This window comes from Tenrec ecaudatus, chromosome 2 (assembly GCF_050624435.1).
Source record: "Tenrec ecaudatus isolate mTenEca1 chromosome 2, mTenEca1.hap1, whole genome shotgun sequence".
NCBI lineage: Eukaryota > Metazoa > Chordata > Mammalia > Afrosoricida > Tenrecidae > Tenrec > Tenrec ecaudatus.
The window spans coordinates 89,175,050-89,193,043 of NC_134531.1; the positions used below are offsets into that span (position 1 = coordinate 89,175,050).

At 38.8% G+C, this 17,994-nt stretch overlaps 1 protein-coding gene across 1 annotated transcript in view; it reads left to right on the forward strand.

Annotated features, from left to right (window-relative positions):
• Window positions 1-17,994, forward strand: part of ADGRV1 (adhesion G protein-coupled receptor V1) — a 724,059-nt gene that overhangs the window by 76,508 nt on the left and 629,557 nt on the right. The window contains exons 4-8 of the mRNA XM_075542665.1: window positions 8,295-8,479; window positions 11,148-11,297; window positions 12,363-12,458; window positions 15,102-15,206; window positions 16,984-17,097. Coding sequence (XP_075398780.1) covers window positions 8,295-8,479; window positions 11,148-11,297; window positions 12,363-12,458; window positions 15,102-15,206; window positions 16,984-17,097 — 650 coding nt within the window. The remainder of the gene's footprint in view (window positions 1-8,294; window positions 8,480-11,147; window positions 11,298-12,362; window positions 12,459-15,101; window positions 15,207-16,983; window positions 17,098-17,994) is intronic.

The following is a 17,994-nucleotide window of genomic DNA, read 5'->3' on the forward strand; positions in this document are numbered from 1 at the left end:
TGTACTGGCCAGGAAGATGCCCTCAGAAGACACTGTCCTGATTGGCTTTTTTTTTTTTTTTGATGAAGACCTCCAATGAAACTGAGACAAGTGTATTGCTGAGAAAAATAGCCTGCGATCATTCACTGATTCCATAGACATATTTAAACATTTTTTCTTTGGAATAATCTCATCCTTGTATGAACCCTAATTTATTTTAATTTTTATACTCTCATATAAGTTACTAAATAGTGGATAAAGTAAAATATTTTTCTTAAAAAGTGAATGATTGTAAAGACCATAGCATTTAGACTTAGAGTCTGAATAGCTATAAGATTACCATCTCCTTTATCATTTAATTATAACTAGTCCTTCATTGGTAACTTTTGTTACTTTAATTACTTTCAAAGTTGAAAATCTAAATTTCCTTTTAGCATAAAAGAAGAAAAAGGCCAATTTTTGTAGAGCTTGCTAAATACAAATAGCATTGAGTAAGAATTCTAAGGGGTTGAATAATTGATGATTGAATGATGAAACTTCTCTTGTTCCACAGAAGTAATTCTATAGTTTTAGAATGCCCCTTAGTAAAGGTAATAGAATTCAAGTAATTCTAAACTTGAAAACCTTGCTCCATTGGGATCATATTTTCAGTATTAATTACATAGTGGTCACATCTTAGGAAGATGCTTGCTACAGCATTGACAGGCAGTTGCTAAAAGTGAAGGCTTGGTACTCCATTTTTGCATTAATAATGCTTTCTGTTAAAGCCATTGACCCACTACAGAGAGGTTGTAACATTGTTTTGAAGATTAAAAACCAAAAAGCCAAACTCAACTACCATTGAGTTGATTTTGATCATGGCAACCTTATAGGACAGAGTAGAACTTCCCACGTCCTTTTCTGAGCCTATTGTGGGAGTAGAGAGCCTCATCATTCTACCTTGAAGCGTAAAAAGACAGAGTTGACTTTAAAATTGAGTTAATACTATCACATAAAAATAGATTGTAGCAATATCAGTAATTTCAATGGAATATCTTTTTCTTTACACTGCTATCCTGAAGGAACCCTAGTGGAACAATTCAGTAGTTGGCTATTTATCAACAGAAAGCAGTTCAAACTTACCAGCTTCTTTGTGGAAAAAATTTGTGGATATCTGTATAAGCCCTGTAAAAGCTCAGATGGAGTTCTGTTCTGTCCTGTTAGATCCTTATGAGCCAGGATCAAATAGACAGTAATGAGCTTGTTTGGGGTAGGACACGGGGACAACTGCTATGTCCTGATCTTACTTAGGTATTTTGTTGTGATCCTTATTCTACTGTGCTTCTGCAGACTTATTGAAACACATACCAGAAGATGATTTCCATCTACTTAGAATATACTACACCAGTTAAATTTCCTGAGGTACTCATTAATAGGATGAAAGATGAAAGGAAGTTACTACTCTTGAAATGTAAGGCTCAAAATAAAAAAGTTATTATGACATATTATTATCAAGTATTGATTTATAAATTAAATTTAATGTATCAATTAGCTAGAGCTGCTATAGCTGAAATAACACATGCAGATGATTTTAACAAATCGTGAAATTGGTTTTTTCATAGTTTACGTGGCTAGAAATCTGACTTTAGGTTGCTGACCCTAGCCAAGGGCTTTCTCTTACTGTAGACTCTAGAGAAAGGTTCTTGTCTTTTTCAACTTCAGTTTCTGTTTGGGATTGGTATCTCAGCCTCCCCATCTCTGCTCTCCCCTTTGTTGCTCTAATATAATTTATATCTCGAAAAAGATTCATTTAATAAATACCCTCAACGAATCCTGCCTCATGAACTTAAAAAAGGAACCCCCCCCCCCCCAAATGGGATCAGAATCACCATCTCAAACCAAATATCCTGTCATCGATCAAGTTGATTCCAACCCATAGCAACTTGACAGAACAGGGGAGAACTGTCCTTGTGTGTTTCCAATCCTGTAACTCTTTATGGGAATAGAGAGCCTCATCTTTGTCCCTAGGAACAGCTGGCGGGTCCCACTGCTCACCTTGTAATTAAGAGCCCAGTGCATAACTACGATGCCATCTAAAACCAAAAAAACACACAGAAAAGCCCTGAACACACTACTATCAAGTATAGTTCAACTTATGGTGACCCTATAGGACAGAGTCGAACTGTCCCTGTGGGTTTCTGAAATGGTCTTCACAGGAGGAGAAAGCCTTTCTCCCGCAGACCCACTGGCGCTTTTGGACTGGTAGCGTGCTTAGCAGCCAGAGCCACACCTGCTGGGCTGTCTGGGCTCCAGAAGCACACACGTGGCGTAGAGGTTAGAAGGGAAGCACACGTGTTTTGGGGACCACAATTTAATCTCAAACAATATGTTTCTGTGCTAAGTAATCCAAGTGGGGAATAAAGGTAGGTAAATACTGGCAGGTTTTCAAAAGAGAAGAGTTAGTTTTATATCTTGGAAAACAGCAATAAAAAGAATCAATGCCAGATAAATTTAAAGATGTATGATATTGGGGTTCCTTGGTGACAACCAAAAACGCATTAATATTTTACGCATATTAAGCTCATGTTTGTGCTCCCGTCCTTGGATTGCACAGGTGTCTCGAATTTCCTTACACATCATTGTCGGTGTTAAGGTGGAGGGGGCAAGATTAAGCTGTGAATACGTTTGTTGTTAGGTGCCATTGAGTTGGTTCTAGCGCATTGCAGCCCTATGGAGACCTGAACAGAACATTTCCCAGTCCTGCCCCATCCTTACAATATTGCCCTGTCCTGGACCATCCTTAGAATTGTTCTTATGTCATTTCCACTGTTGCAGCCACTGTGTTAGTCCCTCCAGCTGAAAGCCTTCCTCTTTTTCACTGCCCTCGGCTTTACCGAACACGATGGTCTCTCTAGGGACTCTTCAGTGTACAGTGTGTGTGGCACGAGTTCTCGCTGTCCTGGCCTCTAAGGAGCATCCGGCTGTAGTTTAGCTCATTCTTTGGGCGGTCCTTGGTGCTCCCAGTATTCTCCTCAGCATCACAATTCAAATGCATGGATTTTTCTTTGTCTTCCTTGTTCAATGCCAAGTTCACACGCATACAATGCAGTGGAGAATACAAAGCTTGAGTCAGGTGCACCTGAGTGCTCCAAGTAGCGTTCATACATGTCAACACTTGAAAAAGGTCTTGTGCAGCAGATTTACCCAATGCAGTGCATCCTTTGTTCTCTTGACTGCTGCTTCCATGAGCATTGTTTGTGGATCCAAGCAAAAGGAAATTCTCCTAACAGGCCCAATAGGCAACATAAGGAAACAGTGAATGTTGAACGAAATGACTCAAGTTGCAAAGATTTCATTTTACTTGGAGCTGACAAAATCGGTGCCTATGGAAGCAACAGTGAGTAACTCAAATAATTTATTACATTGAACATATCTGCTGCAACATACATTTTTGAAAGTGTTAAAAAGCAAACCTCACTTGGAAGACTAAGGTGTGCATAATTCAGACCATGACATTTATAATTGCTTAATGTGCATGCAAAAACGGGTCCAGGAAGAGGGTAGACAGAAGCGATGATGCCCCTGAATTATAGTGTTGGCAAAGAATATTAAATGCACCACGGATTGCTAGACTAACAAGCAAATCCTGTCTTGGAAGAAGTATGGTGAGAATGCTCCTTAGAAGCAAAGACAGTGAGATGCATGTACTTTGTATGAGCTATCAGGAGGGATCCGCCCCTGGAGAAGGACATGCTTAGTGAAGTTAATGAAAAAGAGGAAGTCCATCAATGAGATGGATTGACAACAGTGGCTGCAACAACGGGCTCTTGAGAGGATGGGGCTTGACCAGGTAGTATTCCTTTGTGTTTTATTTAAGGTTGCTATGAGTCAGAATCATCTTGATGACATCTAATAACAAAATCAGTTTACCATATCATAGCTGGAAGTGATGGACCAATCCTGTTGTTGAAGTGAATTGAAGTCTTAAATACAACTAAGTTAAATTAAAGATGTATATACTTTGTTTTCTCCTGAACTGTTGAGTGCAGGGGTAAAACGTAATTCCAGAATCAGGGTTTGAGTATCAAGGTTTGCTTCTCTTTACCTCTTTGCTGTTTCTTCAACTGTGTTGGCTGAGTTTCCAGGCTCTGGTGGGAAGAGTATCCAACCAGTGAAAAAGGGAATCTATCTTCTTATGCCACAAACTATTCTTTGTAGACTTAGGTTGTCTATGAGTTAATAGAATGTGAAATTTTGTGCTTTTGTGCTATACGGACTCTATTGTGTTCATAGCAGAATTTAGGAAATAAGCAAAGAGGAAACCCGCATTTTAAGAAGTGAGAGCGCTATTGGTTGGGACAGTTTTCATTTCCTTTGAGTCATACTGAGCAAGGGTGGAAGATGTGAGAACATGAATGACAGTGGCAAGCGGGCATGGGGGGTGGGGTGGGGGGTGGTGGTGGTGCATACTGGAGGACCACACCCTTATGGAGAGGAAGAACACTGGTAATGCTAAAATCACTCTTCTACAACTGTGAGAGAGTATGAACTAGATAATAGAGCCTTTAACTATTTTTCTACCTAATTTTATGGAGTTTAAAAATAAATGGACTGATGGGGCCTGTACATTTTAAAATTAAATCCGATAAGGAAAACGTGACTGAGATAAATTGAAGATATGTTGTGTAAGCTATTCCTTTTGATTTAGTAAAGGAAATATCAAAGAATAGATTTTTAGTATGATAATAAACTCTGACTATATTAAACAACAACAACAAATCCATTCAGCATTTCTCTTATGATGTCCTGTCTGTTAATGGAACTTTACTTTCAAAGCTTTCTTCTTGTTTTTCTTTCAAAGCTTCTTTTCATCTTTTTGTTGCTATTGATTGCCAACTTTGCCCACACAACTTTTCTTAAATGTGTTGAAAGATGAAAGCCAATGAGACATAATTATCAATGACGTCACAGAGTTTGAGGCGCTTCCAGTCATGCTTGCTTGTTCATTTCCTGTAATCTCAGACCTCACTGGTGGGGACCAATTTAAGTGAAATTACTGATGTAAACAAAGGTCTCGGAGCCCTAATTGCTTGGGAAAGTGAAATGCAGCATTTGAGCTCATTGGTTCAGTTATCAAAAGATGCTATAAAATATTTAAAGTCGTCAGGAGAACTTTTGTTTCAGTTAAATACATTCTGTTTATCGGAACAATAGAGCTTATACTTTTAAAGGACTTATAATTATGCACTGATGGTAGTCTTAGCGACTTTGTATGCGTTTAGGGTGTTTGAATACTTGTCAACACGAAGCATCAATTACATTAGTCAAGATAGAGAGGTGTGGTTTGAAGGAGTACACTGGAAGAGGCAGTAGTTAGGTAGGTAGCTAGGAAGGACAGTTGGGCTCAAGTCCTGCCTAGCCACTTATTTTGAATATCAATGCATTTGTTAGCTATAAAATAGGATTAATGATACTAGAACCGTTCTCATAGAAGCCTTTTTGGAGTGTACATAGGAAAGAAAAGAGCGCTTTGTGAATATTTGTTACTATGATTATTTTTCATAAGTCGTTATAATTTTTTCAGAATGTATGGAATCCTAGCATTCAGTAGGAGCCTGTCTAGAAACCCTTGAGGAGGCCTGTAGTAATTCTAAGCATATGCTGTTATTGTGAGGAGCTGTCAAGTCAGTTGCAATCCATAGACAGCTCATGTGTCCGTAGAACAGTCCCACAGGGTTGTCCAGTCTGCAGTCTTCATGGAGGCAGATTGGCAGGTCTTTCTTCCTAGGAGATCCTGGGTAGGTTTTCATGAACAGCCTTCCGGTTCAAAGTCAACTACTTATCCCTTGGGCCACCCATAGCCCGAACAAATAATATGAAAGAATGGTGGCCCGTTGCCTGTCCACTTTCCTCACACTCTAAGATAGTGTTTTCCAATGTGGATCTCATGGACCCCTTAAAACGAACAGAGCTTCCTGTTAAAGGCAGGTCTTTGTGCCCCGGTCTAGACCTACTGGATCAGAATTCTTCTCCCAAGTGTCTTAGCTTCCTCATAGACACAATAGCCAAAGAAGATCCAATGCTGCGGAATCTATCTTAGTGGGAATTAGCATTTTAACAAATTTTCTAGCTGGTTCTTTTGCAGGTCAAAATTTGAGAACATCTGTTCTCCCTAATCCATGATTTTTTTCTTCTCAGGCTCTAATCTCACTTCACCCTTTTTCCCCTTTCCAGCGCGGATGTTTTCTTATTTCTCTCAACTCAAGGCCTGGCACATCTCCTGTTCATTGATTTCACATTTTTCTTTCAAAATCAGGGTCCACCACAGTCAGTCTTTTTATTACACATCCAAAGCCCACATTATAACCTCTCATTTAGTATTCTCGTGGTCCCTGGTTAGTCTTTCCCCTCTGTTTCTCTGTACAACTCGCTGCCATTAAGTTGTTTTTGACTCTGAGTGAGCCTATATTAGGACAAGTGGAGCTGACCCTGTGGGTTCCGAGACTGCAAATCTCACTGACAGGAAAAAGCCTCATCTTTCTTCTGGGGAGTGGCTGGAGGTTTTTGAAGTTCTGACCTTGCCGTTAACAGCCCCATGCTTATCCCACTGTGCCACCAGGACTCCTGTTTTTCTGTAAGTGGGATGTGAAGATCATGCTGGCTCTAGGTTTTCACAAAACATTTCCTTTAGTTTTCTTTGAATTAGTCCAGAACTGCCCTTAATTTCTTGCTTCAATTCTGCTCTTGAGTCATCTTTCGGCCATCCTTTGCTTTAGGTGTTGGACTGCTAATCTCAACATCGGCCCATCAAACCCGCTAGCCACGATGAGGGTGAAAGATGAGGCTGTCTGCTCATAGAAAGAGTTACCGTTTCTGAACACTCGCAGGGTCGCCGTGAGTGGGAATTGGTGAGGTGGCAGTATGCACCGGTCTTCCCCTTGATAAAAGCCCCTGGCCTGGATTTCAGGGAGGAAGTTGCAGCTGATAAGGAAGAGCCGTTGTACAACTCGCAGGTATCTTAACCCCCTGGAAGACTCACTTAGAGAAAAGACACAAAAGAAAAAGGTCTAGTCTTACAGAATCTTTGCATGGGCGCCATCTGAACTCGGCATTCCTGGGCCGGAGTTTGCCAGCAGACATGCTCGAGAAATCAGTAAGCAATGCCAGGCTGCATTGTTGTAATATAGTGGATTGAGGAGGCTGTACTTAAACCTTAAAATATGCCCAGGACCCATGTGTTTGGTGTTCCCTAAATATAAAGCCTTGTGTGGGAGACCAGAGGGTATGCCACATATATGAATGTTCTCTTCCTTCTTGACCAAGGTAAAGATTAATAGGAAGCATGTGACTCACCAAGTACATAATAGGCCTCTTCTGTAAAAAGCATGAACTTATTATGTTCATGTGACTGGTCACATAGACCCATTGGAATCTTAATGATCCATGAGGTAAATTGTTCACATTTTTAAGGGACGCATCTACATTACAAAAACCCAGCACTTTCAAGAGGGCGCTGTACTGCGTGGCTTTGAAAGCACTTGAATCCCACAGTGCTGAAAATAGGACCAATATTGAGGACTCATAGACACACACATGGCAGCAAGAAGGAAACAGTACAAGTTCGGGAGGGGGAAACACACGTTTTGCCAAATTTGGTTATTTAAAGCACCGGAGATATTTTAGAATTTCTAAACTAGTATTTTAACTAGTATTTTAGCTAGTCAAATGGAAAGAATTTTACCTCTTCTTTGCAATTATTAGCATTTTCTTTGCAATAATAAACATTTAAAAATAGGCACTGCAATTAAGAAAAATTTAAAGAAATATTAAATACTAAGAAAGGATTAATTTCTTGCTAAATCTTTAACTTCAGCTTTTTTATATTCCAGCTTCAATAAGTCTTCACATTTGCATGACCTCTAAGCAAATAGGTTTTTAAAAAATTCCATTAAGATTGCTGATCCATTGATGATTTTTGTTTTGTCTGGTATTGCACAGTGTCAATTGAGGGAAGGTGGTCTTTGGGTTAAATTTTCATGTTGATGTTTAGGCTTTTCTTTGATTGAAGTGCTGGTAGATCAATTATTGAATAAACTAAAATTAAGAAATCATTGAGAGACCACTAGTAATGATTATCTTGATTTAGATAGTAATGAGCAAATAAATAATAGTAAAATAAAAAATATTTAAAAAGAGCCATAAGAAGAGAGTGTATTTTTTTAAGCACTGTTATCAGACATTTGATAAATGTGAAATAATAGTTGACGTATTTATGTTTTAAGTCACTGAAGGTCTAACTCTTCTCTTGGTGTATTTACCTGTTTTTTCCCTTCTAGGGATGCCCTCTGCATCTTTATTAGCAAATCTTCTTTCAGCTTTGCTCATGCCCGTTGTGTTGGGAGAAACAGAAGTAAGATTTGCTGGACAAACAGAATTTGTTGTCAACGAAACCAGTACAACCGTTATTCGTCTTGTAATCGAAAGGATAGGAAAACCAGCCAATGTCACTGCAATTGTATCGGTAAGAAATAATCAAAGTTCTGTTCTTCATGACATATATGGAATTCCTTAAGAATATTTTAGACTGTTCTGCATTCTGGGTCGTGTCGTGATAATAAACGACTTGTGGATGCACTCTTGCCGCGCGGGCTTCGTCGCGGTGTTCTGTGGGAGCCACGCACACTTGGCAGCGGTGCGTGGCAGGTAGAGTGGCCGCTGTAAAAGGTGCAGACAGTTATTTTAAATCAAGCAAATGATCAAACGATCAACAAGCATGTTGAAGTAAAAAGCCTGTTATTAGGGGTGATTTATCCTTTCTGAGACATGTTTTCTATTATAAGTGGCTTACAGGAAATATAGGAGATAATTAAAAGTAAAAATGTGACAATAGAAGAACAGCAGTTCTGTCAGAGAGCTCATTAATTCAAGTAGATGTTTTGACTAGGCACGCACTTTATGGATTATATGTGCAGGGGTGTATGTCCGTTTTTATCAGGCAGTAATGGCATATCAACAGTAAGATTGTTCCAGCTTCAAACAAAAGTAGATTTTAAGCAATACAGATAAATGATTATATTATTAAGCTCTGTGACAGAGGAAAAGAACAAAAATAGCTATGAAACATCCAATATTGGGATTTCTGTGCACTGTTTTTAGATTTTAATTCTGTGGCATATACGTATATATTTATGATTTTTAGTTTATACTTGATAATTTACTTTTTCATTTAACTTATTGTATCCTAAAATTTTCAGTTTAAAACAAAAAATTTCCCCTCACTACTTTCCTCGACGGTGATGTCATAGTTTACTCATTATTCACCAGCTGCTCTCCATGGCAGGCCTGTGGTGGCATGATGGGCTAATTGTTGGCCTGCTAATGCCAAGTTGGTGGTTCAAACCCACCAGCTGCTCCACTGGAAAAGGAGGGGGCTTTCTGTTCTGTCCCAAGTTACATTCCCGGAAGCCCCGGAGGGCTGTTTCATGCTCGCCGAAAGGGCTGCTGTGAGCTGAAGCTGAGGAGACACTTTTCATACGTAAACATTTTTGCACCTTTTGGATCTTAAAACGATCTTCGCATGTTGACTTAATGTGTTTTTGTTTATTTCAATGGATCTTGATACTTAATTTTTTCTTAAAAATCATAACTCTTGTTTTGTCAGGGAAGACAAGTTTTCCAACACCTTTGCCTTTATTTGGGTTTCTCAAGTAGTTAAAGCCCACCTTATTGTTTTATTTTTTAAATAATATGTTTTTGTGGTACACTGAAAGTTTCCACAGTAAATTTTAGGCTCTCATTTAATGATCACGTCAACAGATTTTTTTTTTTTGTGACACTGGTTACATTTTTCACATAGATCTACATTTGCATGAATTCAATTCTGGACATTTTGTTTTCCATTAATCTGATTTCTCACTATTCTTACTCTTTTGCATTTGCTTAAGGGTAACTTTCGACAATTTGGTCTCATTCAAGGGGATTTCAAAAAGTTTGTGGAAAAAATAGAATTTAAAGATGAGGGAATTTTCCCATTAATATCTTGAAACTCATGCAGATGAGTTTGCAGAGTTGTGCATTTCTCACAGTTGATATTCTGTATTATCCAAACCAATCTGTTACTTAACGGAAAGGTGACGTCAGGAATAGTCAACTCCAGGTTCATGGAGGATGTCAGAGCGAGAGTGGGGGAGTCCTCTCCTTTCAATCAGAGCAGTGCGTTTTAAGAAGCTGAGCTCTGTGCCACACGTGTGTCCTCTCACATCAGCACCATCTCTTGCGATCCCGATCAGATCAATTGTCAGTGTGAGCCTGCGATCATCTAGCTCTGGTTTCAGGATAGGCGAGTCCAAAGCTGACGTAGATGATTCGCCCTGTCAATTAGCTTCCTCTCTGAGTCTTTGGCTTCTTTTGTTTTGAACAAGAACAGACCAATGAGGAGCTCTTAGAAAACCCAGTCAATGAAACTAGAAATTGACCCAAAAAGAGTTTCTATGTATGTCCTACATTTATTATATATGCCAAGGGATACTTTTCTAGTAGTTAAATGATCCATTTTGCATAATTTCAGTTGTATTGCAACAGGAAATTGTGCAATTTAAAAAAATATTATTTCCACTGTGAATATTACTAGCTTTGCCACATGTTACCAAATGAGATCATCAGAAGTTAGTGATGAGTGTCTAATTACCAAGTAGCTGTGGGTGCTGAAGGAACTGAGCCTTTCTTTTAGTCAGTGGAGGAGAATCTAAATGCTACTGAACGTTGACATTTTGGGAAAGGGCATTTTCTTTTCAAATTGATAAAGAAGTTGATTGATTTTCCTGAAACATTTTGTCAGGGCATTTCTATATCTTGTTTGCGTGAATTTTAGCTACAATTTATCTCGGTGGGTGTGCTGTAGTCCACAGGAGGTCATTTAGGAGGCAAAAAACTCTTATCATTACTTTTCAATATAATTATTCTCTTATCCGTTTTTGTATGGATACATTTCCACTAGTTGTTTTCTGGGAGGTGAGTTTTGCCAGCTGTTGAATATTGGCGTTTTCCTATCGATACATGCTGTATTAAGAAGTGTCATGGTTGTTTTTATTTAGTTGTTGCTGATGGCTCCACGGAGCCTCATTTGTGCTCGTTCAGCGTGGTATTTAGTCCCACCACTTTCCCTTGCTTTCTTTCTTTGCATTGGATAGCTGTCCGGCGAAGACACTGGAGACTTTTTTGACACATATGCTGCGGCGTTTATACCTGCTGGACAAACAAATAGGACAGCGTACATAGCCGTATGTGATGACGACTTACCAGAACCTGATGAAACGTTCATTTTTCATCTAACATTACAAGTATGTCCTTTTCCCATCGACTTTAACGCCACAAAAATCCTGTCCTACTTTGCTCTGGAGCCAAGTGAATGCGATTCACTGTTGGGGATTTCACACAGCAGCCAGGCTGGACTGTTTGGGGAGTTCCACAGTCTGGCATTCCTCAGATCATCTTTAGAAGAGTCTATGCCTACTTGTCTTTTTGTCTACCGAGGAGAATGGCATGAGAGATGCTCAAGAAGACCTTGTCTTCTCTTTGGCCTTTTTCTTTTTATTTCTATCCTTGCTACCAGATGCCCAGAGAATGACCGTGACATCTGAGTTCAAAGGAGGATACAAAAATCAGGCCTGGAAGCGGGTGGTCTGTGCCCCAGAATAAGTTCAGGGCACCCTGGGAAAGGCACTTGAATAACCTAAGGTTGCTTCACCCCATCATAGCTTGAGTCTTGGTTTTTGGTAATGCCTGTTACCATTGCTCTTGTTCATTTTTTCTGAAAGACATTGGGAATAATTTTTAGAATGATTATGCCAGTTTGATTAATATTTGCATGAAAATAATACTTAAAACATCACATTTAATTTTTGTAAATCATTGTTTAAAAAAAACGTTCCATTTCTTTATGCTAATGCTGGAATGTCACACAAAACTCCCCTCACTTTCATAAGAAGGTTGCTTTAACATTTATTCTAACTTGACTCTGTGACTTAAAGAGTACCTCACTCTCAAGTCACAATACTTTCTATAGTCAAAAGAAACACATGCAGAATTCCATGATGGGTAACTAATTTATTATTATAGTATTGTTAATGACACTATAGTGATTATAATATGGTAATTAAATATGGTATTATTAGCCAATGATTACTTATAACATAATTTTTAATAACTATTGGTTCTCAAATGTTTTTGAAAAATTCTTGTTTGGGGCTTTTTACTTTGCTGAGTTAGCTTACATGTTTCCTTAATATGTTCAATAAAAGTATGCTGATATTTTTTATTTTATTTTAGATAATTACTTAGTGTATGAAAGTAACTATTTTTCTTGTTATTGTATTTATTATTTTATTTCTGGGCTTTTATTTTAGAATCCCTCAGCAAATGTGAAGCTTGGATGGCCAAGGACTGTTACTATCACAATATTATCAAATGACAATGCCTTTGGAATCATTTCATTTCATATGGTATGGATACACTTTGTTTGATTAATCCTGAGATATCTAGGTAATAGCTGATTTAAGATGTCAGTTATTTTACATAATTTCAACTAGCATCATCTTGTCGATTTAAATGAAACTTGTGTTAACTCTGTCCCTATTCTATATCCTGTCAAACATCCTTTTTTCAAAATTAAGGTGTTTTTTTTTTTCAATTAAGGACACCCACACTTGTCATGGGCAGCTGTTATACTAATTCTGCTGTCTATTGATCATTCCACCTGGTGCACTTGTTACCTCTCTTGACTAGCCTTTCAATCAGGTGTATATAACCTAGCGCTTGTGTTGGACTTCCCTAAACACTACCTAAGGATGATCTTGTATGTCTCGCAAACTCTTCTGCAGGCTTTTGGTGACTGGGAGCCAGAAGGCAGATTGAAAAACTGTTGAAAAAAACATAGTGACTAAAAATGCATAATTGATATCACAGTTCTTACAAATTCTGTAGGCAAGCTCTTCCTTGGAATTTTTTTTACTTACACATATTTCTTGAAGGTTAACATTCTACCTTATCCCCTTAGATTTTGCTCTGCATTTAATTTTCTCTCCCTTGCGACTGAATTCTTGTGCCCCCAAGCAATGTGTGCAATCCTAGGTATGCTTGGAGAGTTTTGTTTTTAGAAACAAATGCCCAAGTCAACTCTGTCTTTGAAGGAAATTGTTTCTAACTCTTTAAACAAAATTGATCTGAAGTAGGATTTGCTCACTAAAATCAACACTTGTGGATACGGAGCCCTTTGGAACCATGCTATTAAGTAGAATGGATCACATGTGCTGTAAGACTGTCCCAGCTTCTTCTTTTCTACTTGAGATGGCTGCTATGGTTAGGAGCACTGCGTATGATTGCTTTTAGTATAAATTCCCGTTGAAACAAGGTAGGCTATAGAGCAATGTGATTCTTATATGTTTAATAGCTTAAGTACAAGGAACTATTTAATAGACATCATGTGCCCTCTGATGGTAAAATGTTAAAGTGTTTGGCTGCTAACCAACAGATTGGTGGTTCGAACTCACCAGTGGCAACATGGAAATAAGCTGTGTTCATCTGCCTTTCTAAATATTATAGCCTAGGAAGACTTTGGGGACAGTTCTACTCTGTCTTGTAGGCTGTATTCAGTTGGAGTCGACCTTTAAGCAGTAGGTTAGTATATCTTCATTTATGAAATTAAATTTATTAGTTAATAATTTTAATTTCAGCACTAGGGAATTAATTTCCAATTAATTATGTAGCAGGATCCCTTCATTTCTTGCTATTTATTTGACTTCAGTGATGTTAAAAATTTGATAAAAAAATAATAAAAATCTCATTTCAACACAGCTATTTTGCGTGAATAGCCTTTGATACCAAGCTTACATTTAGGACTTGAATTTGGATGGGAATCAAATGGTTTCTTTCTGCACTATCTTTCCTCTACCCTGCCTCCAAACCTGTCACCCATATCTTTGTTACCTTGGATTTGGCATTATGTAGCTTAGCATCTAGCATTGGCTTCAAGTCCCTGATTGGTGGTGGGGCGGAGTCATTGCTGCCAGGTGTCTGTCATCTGACTGGACACCTGGTCTCCATGTTTAAAATTAAAATGAATATCTATTGAGTAAGAAGCCCTGGAGTTGCAAGGGTTAAGCCCTCTGCTGCGAAGTGAAAGATAAACATTTGTTGAGTTCACTGTAGGTTGTCAATAGCCTGACTATCCTTCCTAGCCTTGAGGATAATTATATTGATGACAAAGATGACATTGATAATGATGATAATTATACTCACTGCCATTGAGTCAATCCCAGCTCTGTGACCCTGTAGGACTAGCAAGGCTTTAAATCTGTACAGGAACAGAAAGCTTTATCTGTCTCTCTCAGAGGGGTGTGGGGTTTGAACTGTTGATCTGGCAGCTAAGAGCCTGTCAGTAACCCACTGTGCTGCACTGTACGTTATTGGTGGAAGCTTCACGAGGGCCCTTGGAAACAGACATTACCATATCCATTCACGGAGGGGAGTAGCCCAGAGACTGGCACCGCTGTCTTCTTCCTAAGACTGAACCTGCCTGTTTCTCTGTTCTTCCTCTTCGAGCCCGAGTTTTCAGTCAAGCCGGTGTGTTTAAATATTTGAACTCCTGCCCTTTATTTATTGTTTACTCCTAACCAATGAGTAATACCTGAAAAAGATGCCAATGTGTTTTAATATCTTACCCTGGGCTTTTTTTTTTTTAAACCACTAACCAATGATCCATACCAGAAAAAGTCATTAGCCATTGTTTGCCCTTCACTGGCTGACTGACCAATGAGGAGGGGAGAAGCTGATGGGAGCGGGGCTGAGGGATGGTCCCAGTGGGTTTTCTGGACTGGTAGCTTCATTCTTTCTCACGAAAGTCCTAACTCCACGAGCTGGTGATCTTTGGACTAGATATTCTTCATGTAGAACCAGGACAAGCCTCTTCATCACCTGTTTGACACGGTGCTTTATTGTTTTTATGTGCTTGCTGTGAGGGGAGTCCAGCACAGATGGGTTTGTTTGTTTGGGGGGAGGGGGTTTCGTGTTTCTAAGGTACTGACTTGTAAAGCCTCCACCTCTCTGACTAGTCCTCAGTGCCTGATCACCCTTTCTTTCCCACGCAGCCTGCCTCCATCACTGTGAGTGAGCCCAGAGGCCGAAACAAGTCTGTGCCTCTCACTCTGATTCGTGAGAAAGGAACGTACGGAACGGTCACCGTGACTTCTGAGGTAAGCTTACTGTGCCGTCCTTTCAAATGTGAACGTTTCAGAGTTCCCAGTAGATAGCGTTTCAATAATCAAGGTCTTTTGTATAATAAAACAACACTGAATCAAAGTAAAGTATACTTTTATTATCTGGCAAATTTTATGATGAATATGAAAATGTTTTCCTTGCTCCGTGAATATACCATGCTTGCATGAAACATACATATCATTTAGGCTTGGGGTAATAATCTCAAAAGAGAAGTAAGAATGCTAGTTCTAGAAAATTAATGTAATCTTTAGGACACGTCTTTTCAAAATATGTTCATACACACATGGGCATATATGTGTGCCTATGGATTATTTAAATTTATGTAAAATGACAGAACAACCTGCAAAAGTCAGAAGCCGTGTTAAACGGAAATTCGCTAGGAAAGGAAAATCAAAGTATTCTCCTGTAACAAGCGACAGGGAAGTTGTCCACCTGTCAAAGGCGGCGAACTTGGGAGACCCGGAGAAGGAAGGCCTTCTCGTTATGCTCCGGCTTTCCCAGGGCTCCCTGTATGTAATAGGCTGTCTTTGTAAACAGCTCCCTCCCTCCCTCTCTCTCTCTTTTATTTTAAAGCGTACTTCATGAGGACATTAGCAGCACTTTCCCTCTGCCTTGTAGCTCCATAGACAGAGAAAGGACTCTGGGTGGTGTGCCTTTCTTAGGGTGCCAGCTCCAACCATTGCCTTTTCTTGTTTACTGATTGCCTTGTGTTGATACATTGTTATTCTTTGTGATACAAACTTAATCTTAACATATTATTCTTGTGATTTAGAAAACGGAAGCCACAATCATGGACTCTTATCAAACACTGAAACATTATAAAGTTTTAATACTAGTTTCTATCTTTTCTATCAGTAAGATGGATGTTCAGATTTATGTTCCATATTTCTACGAACACATGTTTATTTATATTTATAGGTACCTTTGTCATATGGTTTTTATGATACACGACATTACATGAAAAAATAAAGCGGGAGATGATAATAATGCATGAAAAAATGTATTAGTCTTGAAGTGAACATGGAGTAGTCTTACAATTTTTCTATACAGACACCTTAAATAATATTTTATCTTAGCAATATGCATTTAGATGATATATTAAAATATTTCTTATAACTAGTATGGGAAAATCTGGAGATCTGGGGTTTAGGAAGTGTGTGAAGTGAATAGTATGATTATTTTAAAGAAGAGGAAACTACACTGCAGAATTGTTAAATAACTTGCGCAAGGCCACATAGCCGGTGGTGGATTCTGTTACCTAAGGGAATTTAGCTTTGAAAATCCTTCCTCTCAAGAAGCCCTTGTTGCTCTTTCTCAGGCTTAATGATTGAGGACAAAAAACCCAGAGAACCCTTAGAAGCAACATTGTTTACTGTAATCGTAGTCAGGATCCGGAATTATATTATGGCTAATAATTAGAAGAGCAAAGTTACAAGCTCCAACAAACAAACGCATGAAAACCCAAACGGAGAGCTATCAACTTGCGTCTGATCATGGTGACTCTCTGAGAGTAGAACTGCCCCTTTGGGTTTCTAAGGACGGAGACCCTCAAGAGAACAGAAAGTCTCATCCATCTGGGGGCTAATGGGTTTGAACTACTGACCTTGTGGTTAACAACCCAATGAGAAACCCTCTCTGTCATCAGGTTTATATGATGCATTTGTCAAACTATTTAAACATAAAGTTCAAGTTTGGGCCAGCTGGCAATACAACAGCATTCTGATTTATTGATTGGATTACATTTCTTTGCAGGTAGAAGGTGGCCCAAATCCACCTGAAGAAGATCTGAGTCCGGTTAAAGGAAATATCACTTTCCCCCCTGGCAGAGCAACTGTAATTTATAACTTGACAGTACTTGATGATGAGGTGGGATGATGTTAAATACCTACATGGGACAGAAGTGTTATGCTGTGTACATTACGGAGGCTATGTCAAGTATTAACTTGTGCTCAGTACTTGAAATTATTGTAAAATTCTTGCAAAGTTAGTGTTTTGTAGTCAGTCATGCTTTATAAATAGAAAGTACATGTAGTGAGTGTTAGTATGATCATTTTAAAGATAAGGGAAATGCTATGCAGAGTTAGTTGCTAAAGAACTTTCCCAAGGTCACACCGTCAATGGTGGATATATTGTATTAATACTCACCTGACTCGTTCCACATGAATCATTCCTCTAAAAGCTGCTGAACATGACATATAATTGGGAGCCATATATAACATATTTAATTAAGCATTGGGTACCCAGATGACTGATTTTAGTTGGTGGTTTTCTGTTTTGAGCAGACACTGCTTCTCCAGCACAAACATTTTACTATGAAAGCGAAGAAAAACGTTTTACTATGACAGCAAAGAAAATTCTTCTACTAAAGATATTCTTTCATTTGAATATTTTAACTTCCCTACCTCCCCAAAGAATAGCTCTCTTCTCTACTCCCCAAGCCCCCTGCCCAAAGAAAAGCTCCCTCTCCCACAAGGTATTTTCTTCAGCAGGACAGGCTGTTTGTTTTAAAGACACATGTCTGTTACAAAAGAAGCAAACATTATAGAATGCATGGGTTGTTTCTGTGCAAGACTGTACTCCCTGCTGTTTGTTCGCTACGCACTCCATTGCCTATTGCCACCTCCATTTTATATAACACGTCACTTGCTTCGGAGACCATGGACAGTGGAGGATATGAAAATAATCATATTTTATAATTTATCAAGGGTTCATGAGGGTGGGAGGGTGGGCGAGAGAGGGGGAAAAATAAGGAGCAGATACCAA